The sequence below is a fragment of the Salmo trutta genome, chromosome 3, assembly GCF_901001165.1.
Source record: "Salmo trutta chromosome 3, fSalTru1.1, whole genome shotgun sequence".
NCBI classification, from domain to species: Eukaryota; Metazoa; Chordata; class Actinopteri; order Salmoniformes; family Salmonidae; genus Salmo; species Salmo trutta.
In genome coordinates this window covers 72,419,531-72,440,975 of record NC_042959.1, presented here as the reverse complement: position 1 = coordinate 72,440,975, position 21,445 = coordinate 72,419,531, and the positions used below count along the sequence as shown (strand labels likewise).

The 21,445-nt window shown below is 43.8% G+C and overlaps 1 protein-coding gene, 2 non-coding genes and 1 pseudogene across 3 annotated transcripts; all 4 read left to right on the top strand.

Annotated features, from left to right (window-relative positions):
* The first annotated feature begins 121 nt into the window (after nt 1–121).
* On the top strand, nt 122–4,155 carry LOC115188101 (inhibitor of growth protein 4-like). Its single transcript, XM_029747080.1, has 8 exons — nt 122–197; nt 503–574; nt 1,088–1,254; nt 1,350–1,464; nt 2,253–2,367; nt 2,478–2,622; nt 2,761–2,822; nt 3,805–4,155. Exons 1-8 carry the CDS (start codon nt 161–163, stop codon nt 3,842–3,844), a joined length of 753 nt encoding a protein of 250 aa, XP_029602940.1. The 5' UTR covers nt 122–160; the 3' UTR covers nt 3,845–4,155.
* Nucleotides 4,156–4,505: 350 nt separating this feature from the next.
* On the top strand, nt 4,506–19,626 carry LOC115165974 (condensin complex subunit 1-like; annotated as a pseudogene).
* On the top strand, nt 7,018–7,331 carry LOC115189616 (small nucleolar RNA U85). Its single transcript, XR_003876967.1, has one exon. It is a non-coding gene; the product is annotated as a small nucleolar RNA U85 (small nucleolar RNA).
* Nucleotides 10,387–10,680, top strand: LOC115189627 (small nucleolar RNA U85). The gene has a single exon (XR_003876968.1). It is a non-coding gene; the product is annotated as a small nucleolar RNA U85 (small nucleolar RNA).
* Nucleotides 19,627–21,445: the final 1,819 nt, after the last annotated feature.

Genomic DNA, 21,445 nt, shown 5'->3' with positions numbered 1-21,445 from the left:
ACAGTACGTTTAATCAATTACATTCAGTCTCTGACACAGTGCAAATACAATATCCTTATGCATTATCGATTGATATTAAAATACCGGTATTTAGATTTGATTTCGGATCAAACCAATGAACTCGTCCTCGCCGGAAGTTGTGTTGTTTACATTTTCCAAGATGGCGGCGGGAATGTATTTGGAACACTATTTGGACAGTGAGTTCATTTTCTATTATTTAAAAGATTTAAAGATAAAAATCTGGTAATGTTTTCGATAGTTTAGCTGTCAATTGGAATTTATCTGCATATTTAGTCAATGCATTGCAAGAAGGAATGCTTTATTTGGAGAATTAGGCCGCTACCTAGCTAAGCCACACCAACGGTCGTTTCGCCTGCTAGGCAGTAGCCTAGCTAGAGTATCATCACAAATTGAAGATGCATTTGTTATACCAATAGTTTGTATTATTAATGAATATTAATCAGTCAAAAGTTGTTAATGATTGTTAATTTTTTCATCACAGGCATAGAGAACCTGCCATTTGAACTGCAGAGGAACTTCAATTTGATGAGGGACTTGGATCAACGTACTGAGGGTGAGAAATAACATTAACTACAACTGTTACCGACCAATTCACTACTCTGCAGAGTATGTGTGAACCATGTTTACAATGCATAATAAAGTAGCAGTCATCCCACCCACCCACAAGTTGTGCATTTGAATTGCCCATGATGAATTTATGCAAATGAAATCTGTCTAGCCTCCATAACAACCAGATTACCAGGGCTAAAGAACATTCACGTCAACGGTCCTCAACAATTTACCATTCAATAATCTGCTAATCATCCAACATCGTCAGGTCATATAGACCAAAAACTGCACAACATTTTTGTGAGGCGTCTTTACATAGCAGTACTTTGTTGGGATTTCTTAGATCCATTCATACTTGTAAAAGCCCTAGATACACATACTTCATTAAGAAATAAATGTTTTGTGGAAGAAAGTGACACAGTAACACACATCACATAAGGCTGATATTCTCAGACCAGTGGCATCAATAAAATTGCTTATCCAAACTTCTCACCCAACCCATCTGTCTTTCTCTCAGATCTAAAGGGGCAGATAGACTCCCTGGCAAAGGATTACACATCCAACGCCAGGACCCTCTCGTCTGAACAGAAGCTTACTATTCTGAGGCAGATCCAGCAATCATACAGCAAAAGCAAGGAGTTTGGGGATGACAAAGTGCAACTGGCCATGCAGACTTATGAGATGGTCAGTAGTAGTACTTTGGAGCTCTGTGCTTCCTTTGTATTGGAGCCTGTGTGAGTCAGTCAAATGAATCCTAAAGTGCAGTGGTTGTTTCCTAGGTGGACAAGCACATCCGGAGACTGGACACAGACCTGGCCCGCTTTGAGGCCGACCTGAAGGAGAAGCAGATAGAGAGCACAGACTATGATTCCACCTCCAGTAAGGGAAAGAAAAGTATGTATTTGAAGTGTGTGTGTGTACGTGCAGGTCTATTTCTCTTGAATGTTTGCCTTGTAGCATCTTGGCACACTTCAAAATACCAAATCATTACAAATAATGGTAAATGTATTGTCATTTTGGAGTCACCTTTACTGTTATTAAGAATGTTTCTAAACACTCTACATTAACGTGGATGCTACCATGATTACGAATAGTCCTGAATTAATCGTGATGTTATTGTAATGGTGAAAGGTTAGCATGTAATGGCGGTATATTTGTGTGTCTAACTTTCTCACTAATCATTATTCACAATTCATTCAGGACTATCCGTAATCATGGTAGCATCAACCTTAATGTAGAGTGTTTAGAAACATGATATTCTTATTTACAATAAAAGTGACTCCAAAATGACAATGCATTTACCATAAATTTCTATTGGCACAAAATGATCAGAAACACAACCAAAACAAACAGCAAATGCATCCAGCAACTTTGTACAGTCACAAGCTTGATGTAATCATTGCGTGCTAGGAATATTGGACCAAATACTAAGCGTTTTACTACTTTAATACACAAAGGTGAATTTGTCCCACTGCTTTTGGTCCCCTAAAATGGGGGTGACTATGTACAAAAAGTGTTGTAATTTCTAAACGATTCACCCGATATGGATGAAAACACCCTCAAATGAAAGCTGACTGTCTGCACTTTAACTCCATAATCATTGTATAATTTAAAAAACAATGTCACTTACCCAATACTTTTGGAGCTCACTGTATATTTAAAGCTATGTTTTGATATTTCAGGTGAGTCCAGGGGGCTGAAAGAGAAGAAGGTGGCTAAAACTCGGTCTAAAGTGAAGAGCTCCGATGAAGATGGCAGTCCGAAGAGTGCACAGAAGAAAGTCAAACTTCTCCAGCCGTAAGTTTGTTATTGTGCACTCTATCACTTCCTTCCTTGAAGACAATCTCCTTCATTGGCCTTAATTGTGTGTGTGTGTGTACTCACCCACCACTCTCTCTCATTGTCAGGGGGGAGTTCACTGCTCCAGCGGCTAACTTTGGGAACGTGCATCCCTCTGACGTGCTGGACATGCCAGTGGACCCCAATGAGCCCACCTACTGCCTGTGTCACCAGGTGTCCTATGGAGAGATGATTGGCTGTGACAACACAGATGTGAGTTTCCCCAGAAACCTCCCCTGAGTTCCCCCAGTGTGTGCACTCACCTGACCTATATTGTTGTGTTGATCCTGGTTCTTGAAAGCTACAGTGTGTACAGACTTCATCAAACCTCTGTGTTGATTGTTTTTGCAGTGTTCCATCGAATGGTTCCACTTTGCCTGCGTGGGCCTGACGACGAAACCAAGAGGGAAATGGTGAGGGAATCAGCCAACCTACACAGACTAACCGTACATACTACACTCACTGGCCAGTTTATTAGATACACACACCTAGTACAGGGTCAGACCCCCCCTTTGGCTCCAGAAGAGCCTGAATTCTCTGGGGCATGGATTCTACAAGTCAGAAATTGATGTTTGTCCATGTTGACGCGATGGCATCACTCAGTTGCTGCAGATTGGACAGCGGTACGCAGTTGACACCAGGCTATATGGGTCCATGGACTTAAGCTGCTTAAACTAAATCCTGACTCTGCCAACAGCATGACGCAACAGGAACTGGGATTCGTAGGACCAGGCAATGTTTTTTCCCCTCAATCGTCCGGTGTTGGTGATCGCGTGCCCACTGAAGCCGCTCTTCTTGTTTTTAGCTGATAGGAGTGGAACCTAGTCTGGTCGTCTGCTGTAATAGCCCATTCGTGACAAGGATTGATAAGTTGTGCATTCCTAGATGCCGTTCTGCACAGCACTGTTGCACTGCGCTGTTATTTGTCTGTTTGCGGGCCCGCCTGTCAGCTTGTACGATTCTTGCCCTTCTCCGACCTCTCATCAACACTCTGTTTTTGCTCACAGGACTGCTGCTGACTGGATATTTTTTGTTTATCACACCATTCTCGGTAAACTGTAGACACTGTCGTGCGTGAAAAGCTCAGGAGGGCAGCCGTTTCTGAGATATTGGCTCCGGCGCGCCTAGCAATGACAATCATACCACACTCAAAATCGTTTAGGTCACTCGTTTTGCCAATTTTAACGTTCAGTCGAACAGTAACTGAATGCCTGTCTGCCTGTTTTATATAGCAAGCCACGGCCACGTGACTCACTGTCTGTAGGAGCGATCCATTTTTATGAACAGGGTGGTGTATCTAATAAACTGGCCGGTGAGTATGCCCATTCACAAAGTGGAAATAGTAATGGGATTTTAAGGTTTACAACTGAATATTTCCTTTTTTTCTAACTGCAGGTATTGTCCACGCTGCTCTCAAGACAGAAAGAGAAAGTAAGCCCTTAAGGTAGAGGGGCCAACCGATTGTCGAGTCAGGATACTACGTTAGTAGTGATGAGAAAGTAACATGACATTTTCTGTCCCCAGGATAGTATTACATTGTTTATTGGTCTTCTAGCATAGAGCAATTGGTGCTTTCTTTTTTTGTTTACTTGATTTAATGCGGTGCGAAGGAGATATGTGGTTACAGATGTATTTAAATGTGTTTCAAAGGTTATGAGAGTTGATAGTTACGGGAGTTGCTTTGGTTTTTTTTATCTTTATGTTTCTATTTTTTTTTGTAACTGAACAATAAACACTAAAATTTGACAGTTAGTGTCCATAATACTGTACTATGCGTATGACTACATGTGATTGACTGGAGTGAAGTGGATTGACATATTGTAATGGCTGCCGTGTTGGACCATCGAGTACTGTTGTGCTTTCAAGTTTGTTACATAATTTAAGATTATATTGTGTGCGCTCTAAAAAAAAACGCAATTTAGCCTGACCGCATGAGTGAGGAAAGGTTCATTTAAGACATTAGCGCTTTTATCTGTTTGGTAGTTAGTTGATTGAACTGCATTTTACATTTTAAATGTGATGGAACTGGTTTAGAGAATGCATTTCATAAGGGAAATATCATCAATGCTGTAGCTGACACCTGGGTACATGTGAGGAAAATTGTATTTTCAGTTTGAATACAGCTACTACCTCAAATCAGTCTTGTCCTTTATCAAGTAGATTGGTTTTGAACAGCATAGCTACAATGCATAGATACAATTGCATGAGGTTATCGGATTTACTGTACTTGATATTGCAATATTTGACTTTGCAGTAATGAAGTATCATTAACATTGTAGCGTCAGTTATCCGCAGACAGGTGGCGTAGTTTGTTCACCAAAGAGGAGGGTCAGTGGGAGGAGGGGAGCGATGCCGATGACCTGGTCCTCTGGCGCGCTGCTGTTAAAATTCAAAACCCTTCAGAGCAGAACCGTGCTGTTTCAATCTGTTCAACCCTTTCTAAAGATCCTACCTTGCGGCTAAGACTGAGCAGCACTACAACAAATATTGGTAAGTGTGTTATACTTGGTTAACGTTATTTATGTCTGGAGTTTCTTAGTTGTAAAATTTAGCTAGTCAGAAAGTTGACTAAAAACGTTAAATACTGTAGCTATATTAAATCAATTAACGTAGTTAGCTAAAGGTATCTTGTGGCAAACTAAGGTAGCTAACTAGCGTTAGCTATTTCGGGGAGAAATCGAAACAAACAACTAATAACTTGGTCAAAAGAAAACTATCGAACTTAGCTAATACATTAACTAGCGAACACGTTTGTTAGGGTGAGTGGGTCGTTTATAGCTACATGGAATGAACGTAGTTTACTATGATTAACGTTACCTAGAATGTCAACCACTCGGCTTACAACACGTTTTTTTGTGTACAGTGATGTCGTGGGACTTGGTGCGTGGGTGACCTGGTGAAGACCGGGGGCATTAACCAGTACGTGGTTCAGGATGTCGTCTCCCCTAAACAACTGCCCTCCCGTCTCAACAGTAAATATCCCGTAGTTTGTTACAGACTTACAATTGTTAGAATATTGTCATCCTGAAATCTGACCAAGCAACTCAACTCTTACTATTCTATATATTTTCCGGGTTTCAAGGCTGCACTGAGAAGCCAGGGTCTATTGTGCATCCTGGAACACTTCGACACGGGTTACACTGTGCTGCAGTGAGTAGCTATATTTACCCAAATTATTTTCTTTTTCTTTCTTAAACCTGCCTCAACTATGATGTAATTTCTCGGGTTCTGACCCATGTTGCATTTTATTGTATGTCACAGGCACTGCCATAAAGTGGACATGATTGTGAAAGTGGACACCATGAAGTTACTCATACAAGGTCAGTGTTTGTTATGGTGTGTGTTGAAATGTCTTTCAATGTATTCACATGATGGCATACCAGTGCCTGCTAGTGCTCACTATTCAGCCGAAGTCCTCATCCGTATTTCATTGTTTTCTCTGTTAGTGGTGAGTGGCCTGTCCGTCTCCCTGCCCTCCCTCCTCAACGCCTCACTCTCTGCCCCGGACCGCAAGGAGCAGCTCAATGCTGTCAAAATGAGTGTGTTCCTCCTTTGCAAGCTCACAGAAATCCTGGAGAGAGACTCTTACAGGCAGAGTATCATCACTGCACCCAGTAAGGTAGGTCCTTCTGCACCCAGTCATATTTGAATATGTCATCTCATAGCATGCTCTATAGTCATTTAATACATCCACTAATGCCCAGTGATGAGATAATGGCAAGTATGAGCCAATCAGGCTGAGAGTGTGTGTGCCTTCCTCCTGATTTGTGGGTAATCTTGGCAGAGTGGCGAAGATTGGCTGCTCTGCTGTAAGGGCCCACCTACAGTAAACTAGCAGCCATTCTCACCCTCTGCCCATCCCAGAGACATGGGAGAAGGCAGGACGAAGGCTGCTGAATGTGTTTGAGTGTGAGAGGATATGTTTCAGTTGGCAAGGAGACACAACTCTTCGTTGATGGCCTTTGCTATGGCTATGACATTTTCCTGAGAGCATTCAAATCTTAGTGACAGCTATGCAGTGGCCTCAACATCAGTAAAGTGACCAACACTCCTGTTTTGGTTTGAGTTTGAAGTGAATTGTCCCTCAACATCAGATCCCCATTTGATTGTCATTCTCTCAAACCTGCAGAAATTATTTGAATGTTTTTATTTACAGCAAAAACCTGACTATTCCGTTTTTGAAGGAAAGGAGACTAGGAGAGAATCACTTCCTCTGGGATTACTGAGCGTTCCTCATGTCCTCTGTGATTTCTCCCCCCAGGCTCTGCCCCTGAACAGGTACAGTTAAGTGATGGGTTTGGCAGTGGGAAGGCTGATTGACAAATCCATCAATGTGGTCAAGAGTGCCATCCAGCTACTGGCTGCCTTCATCGCACACAACCCCTACAGCTGCAAGGTGTGAGCGTGCACGAACAACCACTACTGTGAAGTACACAATTGTAAGACAGAGTATTACAATTGTTTCTTTCATCTGTAGTTGAGCAGTGCTGATGTGAAGAAACCCCTGGAGAAGGAGACGGATAAACGCAGAGAGCTTAGAGAGAGACTGCAGGAAAACGCACCTAGTAAATTATACACACCACCTTTTATATTTATCTTTCATATAATGCCCAATGATGAGACCAAGGCGAATGCGAGCCAACTGAAAGAGGGTTGGGATCTCTCTCGTCTCGTTTGGCCGGTAATCTTGGCAGTGTAGCGGAGATTGGCTGCTCTGCTGTAAGGGCCGGCCTACAGTGACTTGGCCCCACCCACACGTTTCTCCTGCTAAAGAAACACGATAGAGAATAGTGGGAGAGTGCTGACAGTGTGACTGATGTCTGTTTGCCTGTGTCTGCCTGCCTTTATGCATGAGGCAGGGAGAATCCCATCTCTCCTCAATATTCAGTTGGTCATGAGCGCTCTTTGTTAATCTGAGGGCTTTGTAACAATAGAAATATAATCCATTCAATCTGAACTCCTCTACCTCATCTTCTGCCTCTTTTGTCCAAACTATATATTTATTATTAAAGGGAAACTCCGCTCAAATTCTTTTTCAATTTTTTTCTCTCCGTTAATCCACTGATACAGTCCCAAAATGTTTTGCATGTCAGCAGTCAAGTTTTGAAGATATTGGACTTTCGAGAAGCAGTGTCACCAGCCACATCATCATGCAAAATTATTTTAGTGTTGGTTTCCCATTTAACCATATTCCTTTGGTCTCTCCGTCCAGTGGCAGTGATCAAAGCCTCCGAGCTGTGGGCCGCTATGGAGCCTGAGCTGCTCCTCATCGTCAGAGCCGAGCTGGAGCCCACCAGTGAGGGAGAGGGGGAACAGCAGGAGAGGGAGGAGGACGAGGCTAGAGAGGAGGACGACAGGGCCACCGCCATACAGATCGCCCAGTTCCTCCGCGTCAACAAATACCGGTAAAATGAAACAATATCTAAATACCGGGCCCAGTTTTTCAAAGATTATCTATCTGGATTTTGCCTATCGGATAGGACTAAATGCATAGAAATGGTGGAGGGGGGGGGACTCGTGTTCTATCCATTTAATGCTATCCGATAGTCTAGAACAGATGGATAACTTTTGAAACACTCTGCCCAGGGGACTAGATTTGTAACAAATCAGGATCAACTGTTTATAGAAGTGAGATTCCAAGCTGAACTCTACAGTCATCACATAACTGATTGTTTGTGTATCAGGAATGCAGTGCGTCTGTGTGTGCGAGCCCACAGCCGGTTCCCAAAGTCTGAGATGTTCTTGTCTCTGACCACTCTCACCCCCGAGACTCTCTTGGACACACTGGCCCTGCTCTTCAAAGGTACTGAACTCTGTCTGTCTGTCAATCACATCACAAGGCACGTGTATTGGTTAAGTGTAGGAGATAGAAAGTGAGCATTGTGAAAATGTTGGGTCTTTTAGTGAATGCTCCTATCTAGAACTGACTTACAATAAGTACACTTTGAAAGAACCGCATAATACTACTCTAGTAAGTAAACTCTATTCAGAACTAACCAGCTCTCTGCTAAGAGTCATTCACTCAATCGAAACACTTTCAAATGGATTAAACAAATTATTCAGTAGCAAGCCTTCAAAAACAAGTGGTGAAATCAGTGCTAGAATAAGAGTATGATATAACCAATCAAAATGTAATTAAGGTCAATCTAGTGCTGTGGGCTTTCAGCAGTGTAGGAGGTGTAGTTCTAGATGACAGCATTACTGATGGAGTGGGTGATAATGTTTTCTACTGGTGAATCACCCAAACCTAGCTCTAACACCTGAGAACTAACACTGGTCTTCATTTTAGACCACTAGGTAAATCATGTGGACTGGAACAAATGTGTGCTCACACTGGCAGGAGTTAAGATGTTCACATTTCCTCTCAGGAGAATTTTTTTTCTAATCTGACCTCTCTGTTCCTCCCCAGGTCCTGACCAGGACACCTCTGAGATCAGAGAGGACCTGCCTTCCACCCCCCAGAAGGAGGGAGCAGGGGATGGAGGGAAGGAAGGGGTGGAGGAGAGCGAGCTGAAGAAACAGGAGATGCTGTTGCAGTATCTGAGAGCTTTGCCCTGCAGGTGGAGAGAGCCATCGCTGTCATCAACACCATGCTCTACTGGAAGACTACCTCGGGTACAAACACACCTCATCTTACCTACACCCACATTACCATACCTTTATCACCTGCACAGTCAACATCTCACCCCAATGACTCCATGCATGTATTCTGAGACAATGTAATGTGGGGTATTGAGGAATGAATGTGTGTGTCAGTGGTCCAGGAGGCGGTGCAGTTCTGTGTGACAGTATGTGAGTTCAGTCTGGTGTGAGGAAGATGCTGCCTCTGGTCTCCTGACGCTGCCGTTAAAGATGCTGTGGTGCAGGCCTACAGACGCCTCTACCTCAACCCCCAGGGAGACAACACCAGGTATGCTGTCACACCTTCAAACTGTTGCCACAGGCACTTTCTATCAACCCCTCAGCTCCCTCGATCCCACTATCAATTTCAGATGGTTAAGTTGCTTTTGAAATGGTAATGTCTTCCCATGTGAAATTGCGAAGCAGTGCTAGTGACAGTATAATGGTATTGAGAGTAAATGGAACTGTCTTGTCTGCTGAAACAGCCTTCGTGGGAACCTGCAATCTTCATTCGAGCACCTCAGCCATTTCCCCCAAGAGGTTTCAACTCTCATGCTGTGTTTAGACATGCAGCCCAATTCTGATCTTATTTTCACTAATTGGTCTATTGACCGATTGGATCAGCTCTGAAATTGTGAAAAGATTTGTGATTGGTCAAAAGACCAATTAGTGCAAAAATATCTATCTCAATTAGGCTGCCTGTGTGAACACACCCTGTATTACATTTTCTGCTGTGAATTTGTTCATCTTGCTCCCACCAGAACATTGCTGCTGAAGAGATGCAGACTCAAGGTACAAGTTGAGGTGGGAAATTGTGCGATTGACCGTAGAACAATGTCTTGGAGCGACTTCATCAACCTCCAATGGGCTATGCTGTGGTGCCTGACTCTCTCTCTCACTCTCAGGGCTAAAGCTCAGACTCTAGTGGACAGTCTGTCTGAACTGATGGTGGATGACTCTGGAGACAATCCGGTGTCTGGAGGAGATAGTGAGTTTCTCTTTTATTATCAATCCTGTCATCAATACTACCCAGTGATTGAGTTAGCCCTTACTCTTTACTGATTACTCTCTTTTTCATCCTGTCTTTCAATTATTAACCCCATTCTCTCTCATCTAGTCTGTTCCAACACCACCTCTCTTGTGTCGTCCCAGGTCCAGGAGTTTTCTGGTGGTGGCAGCAGCCTGCAGTCCACGGTGGTGCAGGTTCTGTGGGGGAGGTTCAGTGGCAAACGAGAGACCTCCAGCCTGCACAGACGAGCAGCAGTACTGCTTCTGGGAATGGCTGCACGGTAAGGCCCACACACAAACACAAGTTCTAACTCCACACCTGTGTCTTTAAGTCCCCTTTGACTTCTTGCCCAATGATGAGACCAAGGCGAATGCGAGCCAACTGAACGAGAGTGTTGGGTTCTCCCTTGTCTTGATTGGCCAGTAATCTTGGCAGTGTAGCGGAGATTGGCTGCTCTGCTGTAAGGGCCGGCCTACAGTGACTTGGCCCCACCCACACGTTTCTCCCGCTGAAGAAACATGGTAGAGAATAGTGGGAGGGTGCTGACAGTGTGACTGGTGTGTTAATCTGAGGCAGGGAGAAACCCACCTCTCCTCCATATTCAGGAGTCCATGAGCTCTTCTTTTATTAATCTGAGGGCTTCTACACCTGTATCTTTTTCGGAGGGGTTGGGTTTAAAGCAGAAGTAAACATTTCAGTTGGACCTTGTGGGTAATTGACCAATACATTGATCTTAATCTTTGTTTAATATGAGACTCTGATCCAAGTTAAGTTTTGGACTTAACCTCCCAATGACAATATTCCCTTATCGATGTATGGTAAACTGTTCCTAGGTCTGCACCTATTGGCAACTCCTACCTTTGGCGCATGGCTTTGTCTCAAAAGTCTGGTGTTGGTTAATTTGTCCACTAAAATTAAGGTGCCTGCATGCTTCCCATCCGTACCACTTCAGAAGACGTGCATATATTATTACATCTTGTGACGTTGTTTATTTTAGACTTCGTTAAGTTTTTCTTTTTTTCAGTTCGGGTGCAGCAAGTCTACACCCCTTTGTTGGTGATTGGTCAACCGTAGGGATTCTTCAATATTCTGTCATTCAATGAGAGACGACCCATTCTCATGCACATTTTTTCATCGACAAATACTTCAGCAAACATCTTAGATGCAATAACAAAAAAGGATATCCTCAGCATAAACTCAGGAAATCGGTCATTCATTTTGATGTTATCTTAGATTAATTCAGACTATTTTGAGGAACTGTACTGGCTACGGCATCTCAAAATGGACAAACAGTACTATTGGTGCTTTTTTCTCGTTCAAGTGAATGTCTTTTTTACGGGAGTATGCAATCACACTCATTTGGCTAGCCGAACTGAAGCATGCTGGTGTCTTCAGTCTCTGAATAGAAGCACAGCAGAGTACACTGACTTCTCTGCATTGAGTCGAAGTCACGACCACTTATAAATCTGGGCTCACCGCCAGGGTTTTCAATGAAGGAGCATTGTAAACACGCATTCGGTCTCCTTCAAAGACAGTCACTGCCGGAGGGGGGGGATGACTATCTGCAGTCCACCCACAGTGTACTGGACAATACCGTGTCGCCTCTTTCCATGCAGGCAGCATTCATAACCTGTTTAATCCTCCCCTCACATCCTCCAACTCTCCCTCCCACACACATTATCCCTCATAGACTGGGACCGTGTGTGTTCTGAGGAGGGTCGAGCACCGACGAGATGATTGATTAATCTGGAGCCTGGGCATAATTTTAATGGCTTAGTTTACTACTCTTGTGTGTAGACATAGCAGTGAATTTACATACTGCCAGGAACCTCATTTGTGCACCACACACTAAAGTTGCTGTGTGTAATAGCATGTTTGTATGCACGTTCTTGTATCAGATGTGGCATTTTAGATTGCGTGTTCAGGGTGTAGACTAATGTAATTGTGTATTTCTCTGTGTAGAGCGGAGAGGGAGGTGGTCCTCAGTAACCTGGACACTCTGTGCCCAGTTTCTGGGTGTATCTCAGCACCCTGAGGAGCAGGGAGAACAAGGTGAGACAGAGTGATTATTTAGAAAGTTGGTGCACTCTGGTAAAACAACTTCTTAAAGTAGTATGAATAGATCACATTCTCCAGTTGTCTGGTGCTCTTTCACTGTGCCTAGTTGTTGTAGTGTATTATGATGACCAGTATTTTGTATTGGTACTTTATGACCAGTACTGTGTTATAGTGATGTGTGTCCCTGTCCCTCTAGTCCCTGCGGTGAGCTGCGTGTCCCTGGCCCAACTGCTGTCTCTGTGTGGCTGCGTGGCGTTCTGGCAGCTGTTCCACCTGGAGCGCAGCGTCAGCTCTGAGCTGCGGAGGAGGAGAGGAGAGACTGAAGAGAGGGAGGAGAAGGCGAAGGTACCCTCCCGTAAGGCCAAGGTCAGTCTGGACATGGAATGCGAACACAATGTTTATGATGTCCAGTATTTTTACCCAAACCAATGATGGCAATAATTCACATAATGGTCAACCATGAGATTAGGATACTGCATTCCTAGTGGTAATGAGACTGCTGGGTTTATACACATGTTCTGTGTTTGGGTTTAAGAAGCTTTTACTATACGTGTCAAATTGATTGTCATTGTATTTCATAAACCAAATGTTATCAGAACAGGATGTTGATTAGTAAGGAGGCCATGTGAGTCTCCTGGTGAGTAGGATTGTCTTGCCAATCAGTGACTTTTCTCCCTGGGAAATGCTTGATGAGTTTAATTTTGGTCACGCAACACAGTGATTGACAGGTCTTGATGATTCTTCCCATCAGGGGGCTAAGAACAAAAGCTAACTTCTTCCTAATTACTCCTTTAGATGAAATCGCTCTAACTTTCCAGTAGACTAGACATGAACAGGGAGTTTTTAATCAACTGTCATGATCCAGTTGTACCAGGTAATCCAAACACCTGGACCCAGAGCCTCTGTACCAGGTAATCCAAACACCTGGACCCAGAACCTCTGTACCAGGTAATCCAAACACCTGGACCCAGAGCCTCTGTACCAGGTAATCCAAACACCTGCCCCCAGAGCCTCTGTACCAGGTAATCCAAACACCTGGACCCAGAGCCTCTGTACCAGGTAATCCAAACACCTGGACCCAGAGCATCTGTACCAGGTAATCCAAACACCTGGACCCAGAGCCTCTGTACCAGGTAATCCAAACACCTGGACCCAGAGCCTCTGTACCAGGTAATCCAAACACCTGGACCCAGAGCCTCTGTACCAGGTAATCCAAACACCTGGACCCAGAGCCTCTGTACCAGGTAATCCAAACACCTGGACCCAGAGCCTCTGTACCAGGTAATCCAAACACCTGGACCCAGAGCCTCTGTACCAGGTGTGCACCCCCACAAGCCACTGTCATTCAGTGAATAAATATTAACCTAGCAGCTAATAAAACTTTATGGTTTAGAATATGGAAGTAGCAAACAAGCTGATCTATATTTAATTACCCAGCTGTGTGTACTATTGTGTGGCTTTTTAATTTAGGTAATCATGGCCATTAGATGAGGATGGCTGAGGGCTACAAGCTCGTTCCATGTCTGGTTGTCTGCTAATGTTGTTCCTTCAGACGCTCAAGTCCTGCTGCTGCTGTCTGCTGAACCAGTTGATCGAAAAACTTATTTTCATATGTTCAGAACAGAAAAAACAATAAGAAGCATTGGAAAATGCTGTCATGTCCTCCACTAGCATTCTGACCTCTGACGTTGCTATAGCGCGACAGTACAGTGTACTGTACTCTTCAGAACTCCAACCACTCTTCTGGACTGTGGCAACCATGGGCTGCTCGCTCGTGCACTCTTAACAGTAATAACTGAACTTTCTGTAAGGTCTAGAACAACTTGAAGGTTCTTATTGTGTCCAGAACTACTTGTTGGTGGTATAATTATACAATGAGTAGATTGGAGGGAGAAGGGGGATCATTTCAGGTGATGCCATCGGTTATACTCTAGGAAGGATGGGGACTTAATTGAAGAAAGCTTAATGATGATTGCTGGTTGTTCTTCCCACATTGAGATGAACTGAAGCCATACCCCCTCCCCCATTGAAAGTTTAATTACAATTCGTTATCATTCCACTAGTTCTGTTTTTGTCTTTGTATAGTGCTAATTATGATGCTTGGTTATTCTTACATTTGAAGTGTTTCAGATGAATAGTGTTTTCCAGGCTTTTCACTATGAACACGAATCCTCAGGTTTTTCCTAATGGTAAGTGTTTTGTAGCGGTCAGTAATTGTCTCCCACACACCTCCATTGTGTTGGGTCTCCTCAAAGACACAGCCCTCCCTGGGAGAGGACTGATAAGGGTATTAAACATGATTTTTTTTTTTTACCCTAATGGTAATGCACTGTTTTACATGCCTAGTTAATTATATTGAAGCTATGGCTTATGACAGTCTACTGTATCGCAGACCACACACCCGGTTAGTCCGGTTCCTCTGGAAAACATCCTAATCCACGGCTGGAGGAGAAGTTGCATATTATTTTTTCACCTGGCTTCATCCCTTCCCAGTGTATGCAGTTAATTCCCCTGTTTAGAACAACGGAGGCCAGGGAGACACTGCAGCCATTTTGTGTTAGTGCTCCCTCAGAGTAGAGGCCCTCTGTACCTCCCACACGTACATCTGAAATGACTGTAGAGGATTATGGTTAATGCCAGTCAGGGGTATTGGCATCGAAGCCTCCAGGTCCAATGTATGGCTGGTCGTATTTTCACCCAGGTAATCGATTGCTTAATCTGTCATATCATTGATTGGCCAGTCTGTCTATTTCATAGTATTCCAGCTGATCCTGATTAGAGCAGAAATCTACATGCCATTTTTAAATGCTTCATCATATAACATGTCAACGTCTCCCCTGCCCAGGCTGAGTGACGAGAACCCGGCGGTGAGGCAGACTGCAGTGACTGTTCTGACCCAGCTAGTGCTGAAGGTCAAAGGACAGGTCAGCGAGGTGGCTGTACTGCTCATCAACCCCCCCCAACACACATTGCCAGCCTCGCACTCAACTTCTTCAGTGAGCTCGCCTCCAAGGTACATACAGCGTTAATTCCAGGCATGTCTATTTGATTGGAATATACAGTGCCTTAGGGAAGTATTCAGACCCCTTGACCTTTTCCACATTTTGTTACGTTACAGCCTTATTCCAAACATTTTTTTGTTATTTAATCCAATCTACACACTACTCCATAATGACAAGGCAAAAACAGGTTTTTAGACATCTTATTAACATAAGTATTCAAACCCTTTGCTGAGACTTGAAATTGAGCTCATGTGCATCCTGTTTCCATTGATCAGCCTTGATGTTTCTACAACTTGATTGGAGACCACCTGTGGTAAATTAAATTGATTGGACATAATTTGGAAAGGCACACACCTGTCTATATAAAGTCCCACAGTTGACAGTGCATGTCAGAGCAAACACCAAGCCATGAGGTCGAAGGAATTGACCGTAGAGCTCAGACAGGATTGTGTCGAGGCACAGATCTGGGGAAGGGTATCAAAAAATGTCTGCAGCATTGAAGGTCCTCAAGAACACAGTGGCCTCCATTCTTAAATGTAGGAAGATTGGAACCACCAAGACTTCCTAGAGCTGGCCGCCCGGCCAAACTGAGCAATCGGGGGAGAAGGGCCTTGGTCAGGGAGGTGACCAAGAACCTGATGGTCACTCTGACAGAGCTCCAGAGTTCTTCTGTGGAGACGAGAACCTTCCAGAAGGACAACCAGCACTCACCAATCAGGCCTTTATGCTAGTGGCCAGACGGAAGCCACTCCTCAGTAAAAAGCACATGACAGCCTGCTTGGAGTTTGCCAAACGGCACCTAAAGAACTCTGACCATGGAAAATAAATATTCTCTGGTCTTAAACCAAGATTGAACTCTTCTGCATGAATGCCAAGCGTCACATCTGGAGGAAACCTGGAACCATCCCTACGGTGAAGCATGGTGGCAGCATCATGCTGTGGGAATATTTGTCAGCGGCAGGGACTGGGAGACTTGTAAGGATAGAGGGAAAGATGAACAGAGCTTTGTGGAGATCCTTGATGAAAACCTGCTCGGGACAAGTCTCAATGTCCTTGTGGCCCAGCCAGAGGCCGGACTTGAACCCAATCAAACATCTCTAGAGAGACATGAAAACAGCTGTGCAGCAACGCTCCCCATCCAACCTGACAGAGCTTGAGAGAATCTGCAGAGAAGAATGGGAGAAACTCCCCAAATACAGGTGTGCCAAGCTTGTAGTGTCATACCCAAGAAGACTCGAGGCTGTAATCACTGCCAAAGGTGCTTCAACAAAGTACTGAGTAAAGGGTCTGAACACTTATGTAAATGTGATTTTTAATTTTAATTAGCAAACATTTCTAAACCTGTTTTTGCTTTGTCGTTATGGGGTATTGTGTGTAGATTTAATTTAATTTTCAATTTCCTCAAATTTAGAATGAGGCTGTAACGTAACAAAATGTGCTTAAAGTCAAGTGGTCTGAATACGTTCCAAATGCACTGTAAATCTGAGTTGGTGTATTGGGGACCTTTTTACATAGACTGAGGGTAATGGATCCTCCAATGTTCTAAACCAGACAGTGGCATCTCCTCTCCTCCCAGGACAATGCCATCTACAACCTGCTCCCAGACATCAGCAGACTGTCAGACCCAGAGAAAGCCATGAACGAGGAAGACTTCCACACCATCATGAAGTGAGTGGTGTCCACACTAAGCTGTGTACCTCTTCTGCTCTCACTGTGTATATTGTGTGTTGTGATCAGTGTAGTGTCTTCTGCGCTCACTATGTGTAGTGTGTCTTGCAGGGAGTCATTGTTCTGTTACCCGCGAGCGGCGGCTTTACTAATGTGAGGGCTACTGTCACCCACTCTGTTTTCTCGCAGGCTTTACACACTCTGGATGACTTGGCATGCTGGGGTCACATTGTGACTCTGGTTTGAAACCTGTTGTGCTGAATAACATGGAAATGGGATGCTAATATGTGAGTGGTATTTTAATGTTTCCCTCTTTGTCTCTGTTTTCAGGCAGCTGTTTTCCTACATCAGTAAGGAGAGACAGACTGAGTCTCTGGTGGAGAAGCTGTGTCAGCGCTTCAGGACAGCAAAGTGAGCAGCCCGTCTTCCCCTCGCTCTTCCTTCCGATCTCCTCATTTCTATTTTCCCACTCCGTGTCATAACGGCTGGCATTAGTTCCTCTGTCTCAGGAGTATTCGAGGCCTGGGTCGTCTGTTCAGCGAACTCGGGGCCAACTCTCCCTCTTTCTGGCTCGTCATTCAAAGCACAGACCTCCACAGAAATGGCATTTTAGATTAACCCACAGACAGTGAATCAGCGAGACCATGGGTGGAGAATGATTTCTTCAAATGTCAGGTCAGACTTCCTCTGTTCTTAAAAGACTGTTGTAAGTGAATAATTAAATTTCCTCTCTCCAGGACTGAGCGTCAGTGGTCTGACCTGGCCGTGTCTCTGACGGCGGTCCACACCCAGGGGCTGGAGAACATAGAGAGCCCTGAGATGGAGAAGACCTGTCCTGAGGGCGCTGGGCCCAGCCAGAACACCACCACTCACACGCCACTACCCAACAAGGGACGGGGTGGCAGGCCCAAGAGAGGTGAGCGCACACACGTGTAGTGCCTTTTCTGGTAGACAGTGAATTTTCTTTCCCTCCAGAATGTATTTATTTTTGCCAATTACATAGACTTTAGCTTATGTTCCATGATTTTCTTTCTCTCCCCTCAAAGGCCAAGCCCTCAGTATCCAGTCGCCATGACGATAGCTTTGTGACCCCTAAACCAACCCGGAGGTCCTCTAAGAAAGCTGTTATCACCTTCAGCAGTGACAAAGAGGAAGAAGGTATCTGCTCTTTCTAAAAGTAGTCTGTTTTAGTTAGTGTTGGCAGTGCTTTTCAGTTAGTGATGAATCAGTTGATATGCTTTCTGTGCTCTCAGTAGATTGTTGGTGCTGGCTTCCCAGGATGGTGTCATAAAATACATTTGAGCCCAGTGAATGAAATGGCATTTGTTTTAATCTTTGCAATTTCATAGCATTTACTGTTGGGAACAAATCTGGTTACTTGTTGCTTGTCGAATGAACACGTCAATGTTACTGGTATTAGTTTGTTTTTACCCAATCAGACGCTGTCGTGGCAGAGAGCGAGACACCTAAGGTGACCACGCCCATCGCCCGCACCTCTCGACGTGCTCGTCTCTGACACTGGACCCCCTCTTCCTCTGCTTTTAGTTTGTCACATGTTCCATTGTTTTGTCATCTTTTTAAATCATGTTTTTACTTTTTTAAGTAACTTTTTATCTTTTGTAATGTTCCTCTAGTCAGCACTAAATACTTTGACTCAGTCTTTTTGTAGCTGAATCAAGACTTTTTAATAAGCCTTTGGGGTGAACCACACTACCTCTGTCATCTGTGTGTGTTTGCAAGTGGAGTCAGATTTATGCCCTCATTACAAGGAGTATTGAATGCCCTTCTCTTGCATTGTGTGTTTGGTCAGTGAAATGGTGTGTGTTCAGGTTGGATTGTCACAGCTTGGCTAGACACGGTTGCTACCGTTCTTACTCCTTCACTCTCTCTCCTCCATGCTCTCCTATTTCTGCCATCTTGAAATATTCTGTAATCCCACCTGTTATTTAACCTGTTAAACAGTTAACCTAAATCCTCATGAGACCCAGAAATTCAATTTTGTCCTCTAGTGGACATATAGTTCTTGGTCTGTATCTGAGGCCATACATGCCACTTTATTAAGTCCTGTTTGAGAGGACATTGGGCTTTTCAATTCTGTCACGTGTGGGGGGTGTTTTTCATATTTAAGTTTTGACCACTAAAGAGGACAATTTGGCACTTACTAAGAAAAGATTTAGTGACATGCTGTTTTTACCCCAAACACTTATGTAAAACAATGTATCCCAAACCTTTTTTCCCGGTTCTCACCTTGTTTATGATGTGCCTGACACCTGAACAAAATGGTAGCATGTTATTTTAGAGTCGAAAGAAACGCACACCTATTTAGGTGAGTTGCTGGTTAGCAGAGTGGAACACAAAAAAATCAAATGAAGGAGAGCATGTTATTTTACACGACTTCACTCCCTCTGACACGTGCTCCATCTCTACCACTCTACCTCCTGGAATTGATCTCCAAGGTCTTCCCCTCTCCCACACACCTTCCCTCCTGTTCCATGCTCTTTCTCTGCCTGTGTTACGTTCCTCGGTCGCTCTCGTCCTTCACTGACATCGTCTTGTGTTGTAGCTTCACCCCCTCCCCTCTCTTTTGGAGCTAGTCTCTTCCCTCTCCTCTCGCCCACTCTACCTCCCACTCACTCCCTCTCTCCTTTTAAATGACACAGGAGTGCACTTCTGTTTTTGTGAGTTATGTAAAGGGGAAAAAACACCTTTGCTGACTTCAGACTAACAATATAGTTTGCCAACGCAGAGTTTATAAACCCAATCTGACAGACATTTTGTGTTGGATGAAGACTTGTGAAATATATTGTGAGAAACTAAAGATGCATTAAAATAAACTACTTCCATTTCATGGACTGGTGAGTGATGTTGGTGGCTGGTTTCTGTGGGGCGTGTCCAATCCAACGGCACTTTTTTTTAGTAGTTCAATGGATTCCTGTCCAGTTTTTCCCTTAGAGGTTCAGAATGTCCTGAAATGGAACCCCTAGTTGAAACGAGGTCAACCCTGGAACACTTTGAGACGTCCATGCAGAGATGATCGAGAGTGACCTCAACTGATGTGACCTAAATAAATGCCTGTACCAAGGGATATGGAAGATGTTTTTAGGAGGCAAGAGCTTGTCAAACTGCCTCATGATTTATTGTGTTCATTAAGGGGTATTACTGGAGAATGTTGTTGAATTTGCAAATCCATCCACAGCCAGACCTTACTGTCTGTAGGCCAGTGTTGTGTTCAAGACCACCTAAAGTAAGACAGCCCAGGTGCTCAGTCTTAAAATTATTCTGATTTATATTTTTAATGATCTGATTTAATCTCTTCAGTTTTTGTTGGAAAGCGTTAACGCTGAAGAGAAATCCTGATTGGGTATTTTGTTCTTTGCTGGTCTCTGGGGAGAAATCTAGCTAGCAAAATCAGCCATTGGCTAGGCCATCAGAAGCTATGTAAAGGCATCTGCCATTCAACTGTATTAGGGAAACATTTTGGAGTAAAAGTGGAATCAACCAATCACATTTTGATTTAATGAGTGGGACCGTTTTTACAAAAACGTATAGAAACCTCTGCCTCGAAGGCCAACGGGTCACTGCGCGATAGCAAGCAGTAGTTTTCCCACTGTCTAGCTTTAGCTTTTGTTGTCGGCTAGTTTGCAGCTGATTCAGCAGGTGTCATCAAAGAGGGTGTTGCTAATTTATTAGCTTCTCCCTTTTCAAGAATAACTTAGTTCATCTCACCAGATGGACATTTGAGTTTTATTGCAGCGCTTGCTTGTTAGCCATCTCTTTAAAAATAACTTGTGTGTGAAACACTTGCATTTAAAGTGGAATTGACAGCATGTTAGCAACATGAAATCTTATTAAAATCTTTTCATATACTCCCCCGGAAAAATGTGACACTTGTAAAAAAAAAAATGTTAAAAAGCGACCACTTAGATAAGGTCATTTTCATCAATTACTGTACAGGCAGTTGCAACAGTGCGACTTTGGGTCATTAGAATAGAATTCATTCACCAAAAACAACAAAATACACCTGAATGGATTTCTGCAAATATATTAACACCACGGGATTCCTCTTACATTTGGAAACTTTACTGTCCTATCCAAACAACCGTGAGAAGGTAGGCTCTCTCCCTTAGTTATGCACATCAACAAGATGAACAACTAATGCTAGCCAGCGCAAGATGAGCTAAAATCTAACAAAGGAACATTAGACACACAAACTTTCAGCTAGTTGGCTATCAAAATTGCACTGATAAATGGGGAACTGTAGCCTCCTCGACCTTCTGCAGCTTGCCTGCCAATGCATGCTTGTCCCAACCAAGCACCCAAGCTAACTGGCTAAAGTTGGCTAGCTTGTTAGCTAACTACTTCCAGACACAAATGAGAGAACACCTCACTCTGACCATTTTACTCACCCTAGCAGAGTTGGTTAGGTTGTTTACATGTTATCTAGAGCGTTCATGACTATTACTTTTTTGCCTACGTTTACTGACACCAGTCATATTCAGCAGGTGTTGCGTGTTCCTAAATTCATCAGTTGTTCTGCGCTCTGGCACACTCAGACGAGTATTCTGAAATCGGAGTAGATAGCCAGAGTGAATTTGCGAACGCAAGAGATATGCTAACTGTATAACAGTCGTTCAAGTTCTTGCTAGCTAACCAAATGACACCTGCATCTCTAGCTGTG

Excerpts from the sequence above, each read along its gene's own strand:
- LOC115188101 (XM_029747080.1), top strand. The coding sequence starts at position 161 with ATGGCGGCGGGAATGTATTTGGAACACTATTTGGACA. Across the intron at positions 1,255-1,349 it reads CCATGCAGACTTATGAGATG|GTGGACAAGCACATCCGGAG; the intron begins GTCAGTAGTAGT and ends GTTGTTTCCTAG. Across the intron at positions 2,823-3,804 it reads ACGAAACCAAGAGGGAAATG|GTATTGTCCACGCTGCTCTC; the intron begins GTGAGGGAATCA and ends TTCTAACTGCAG.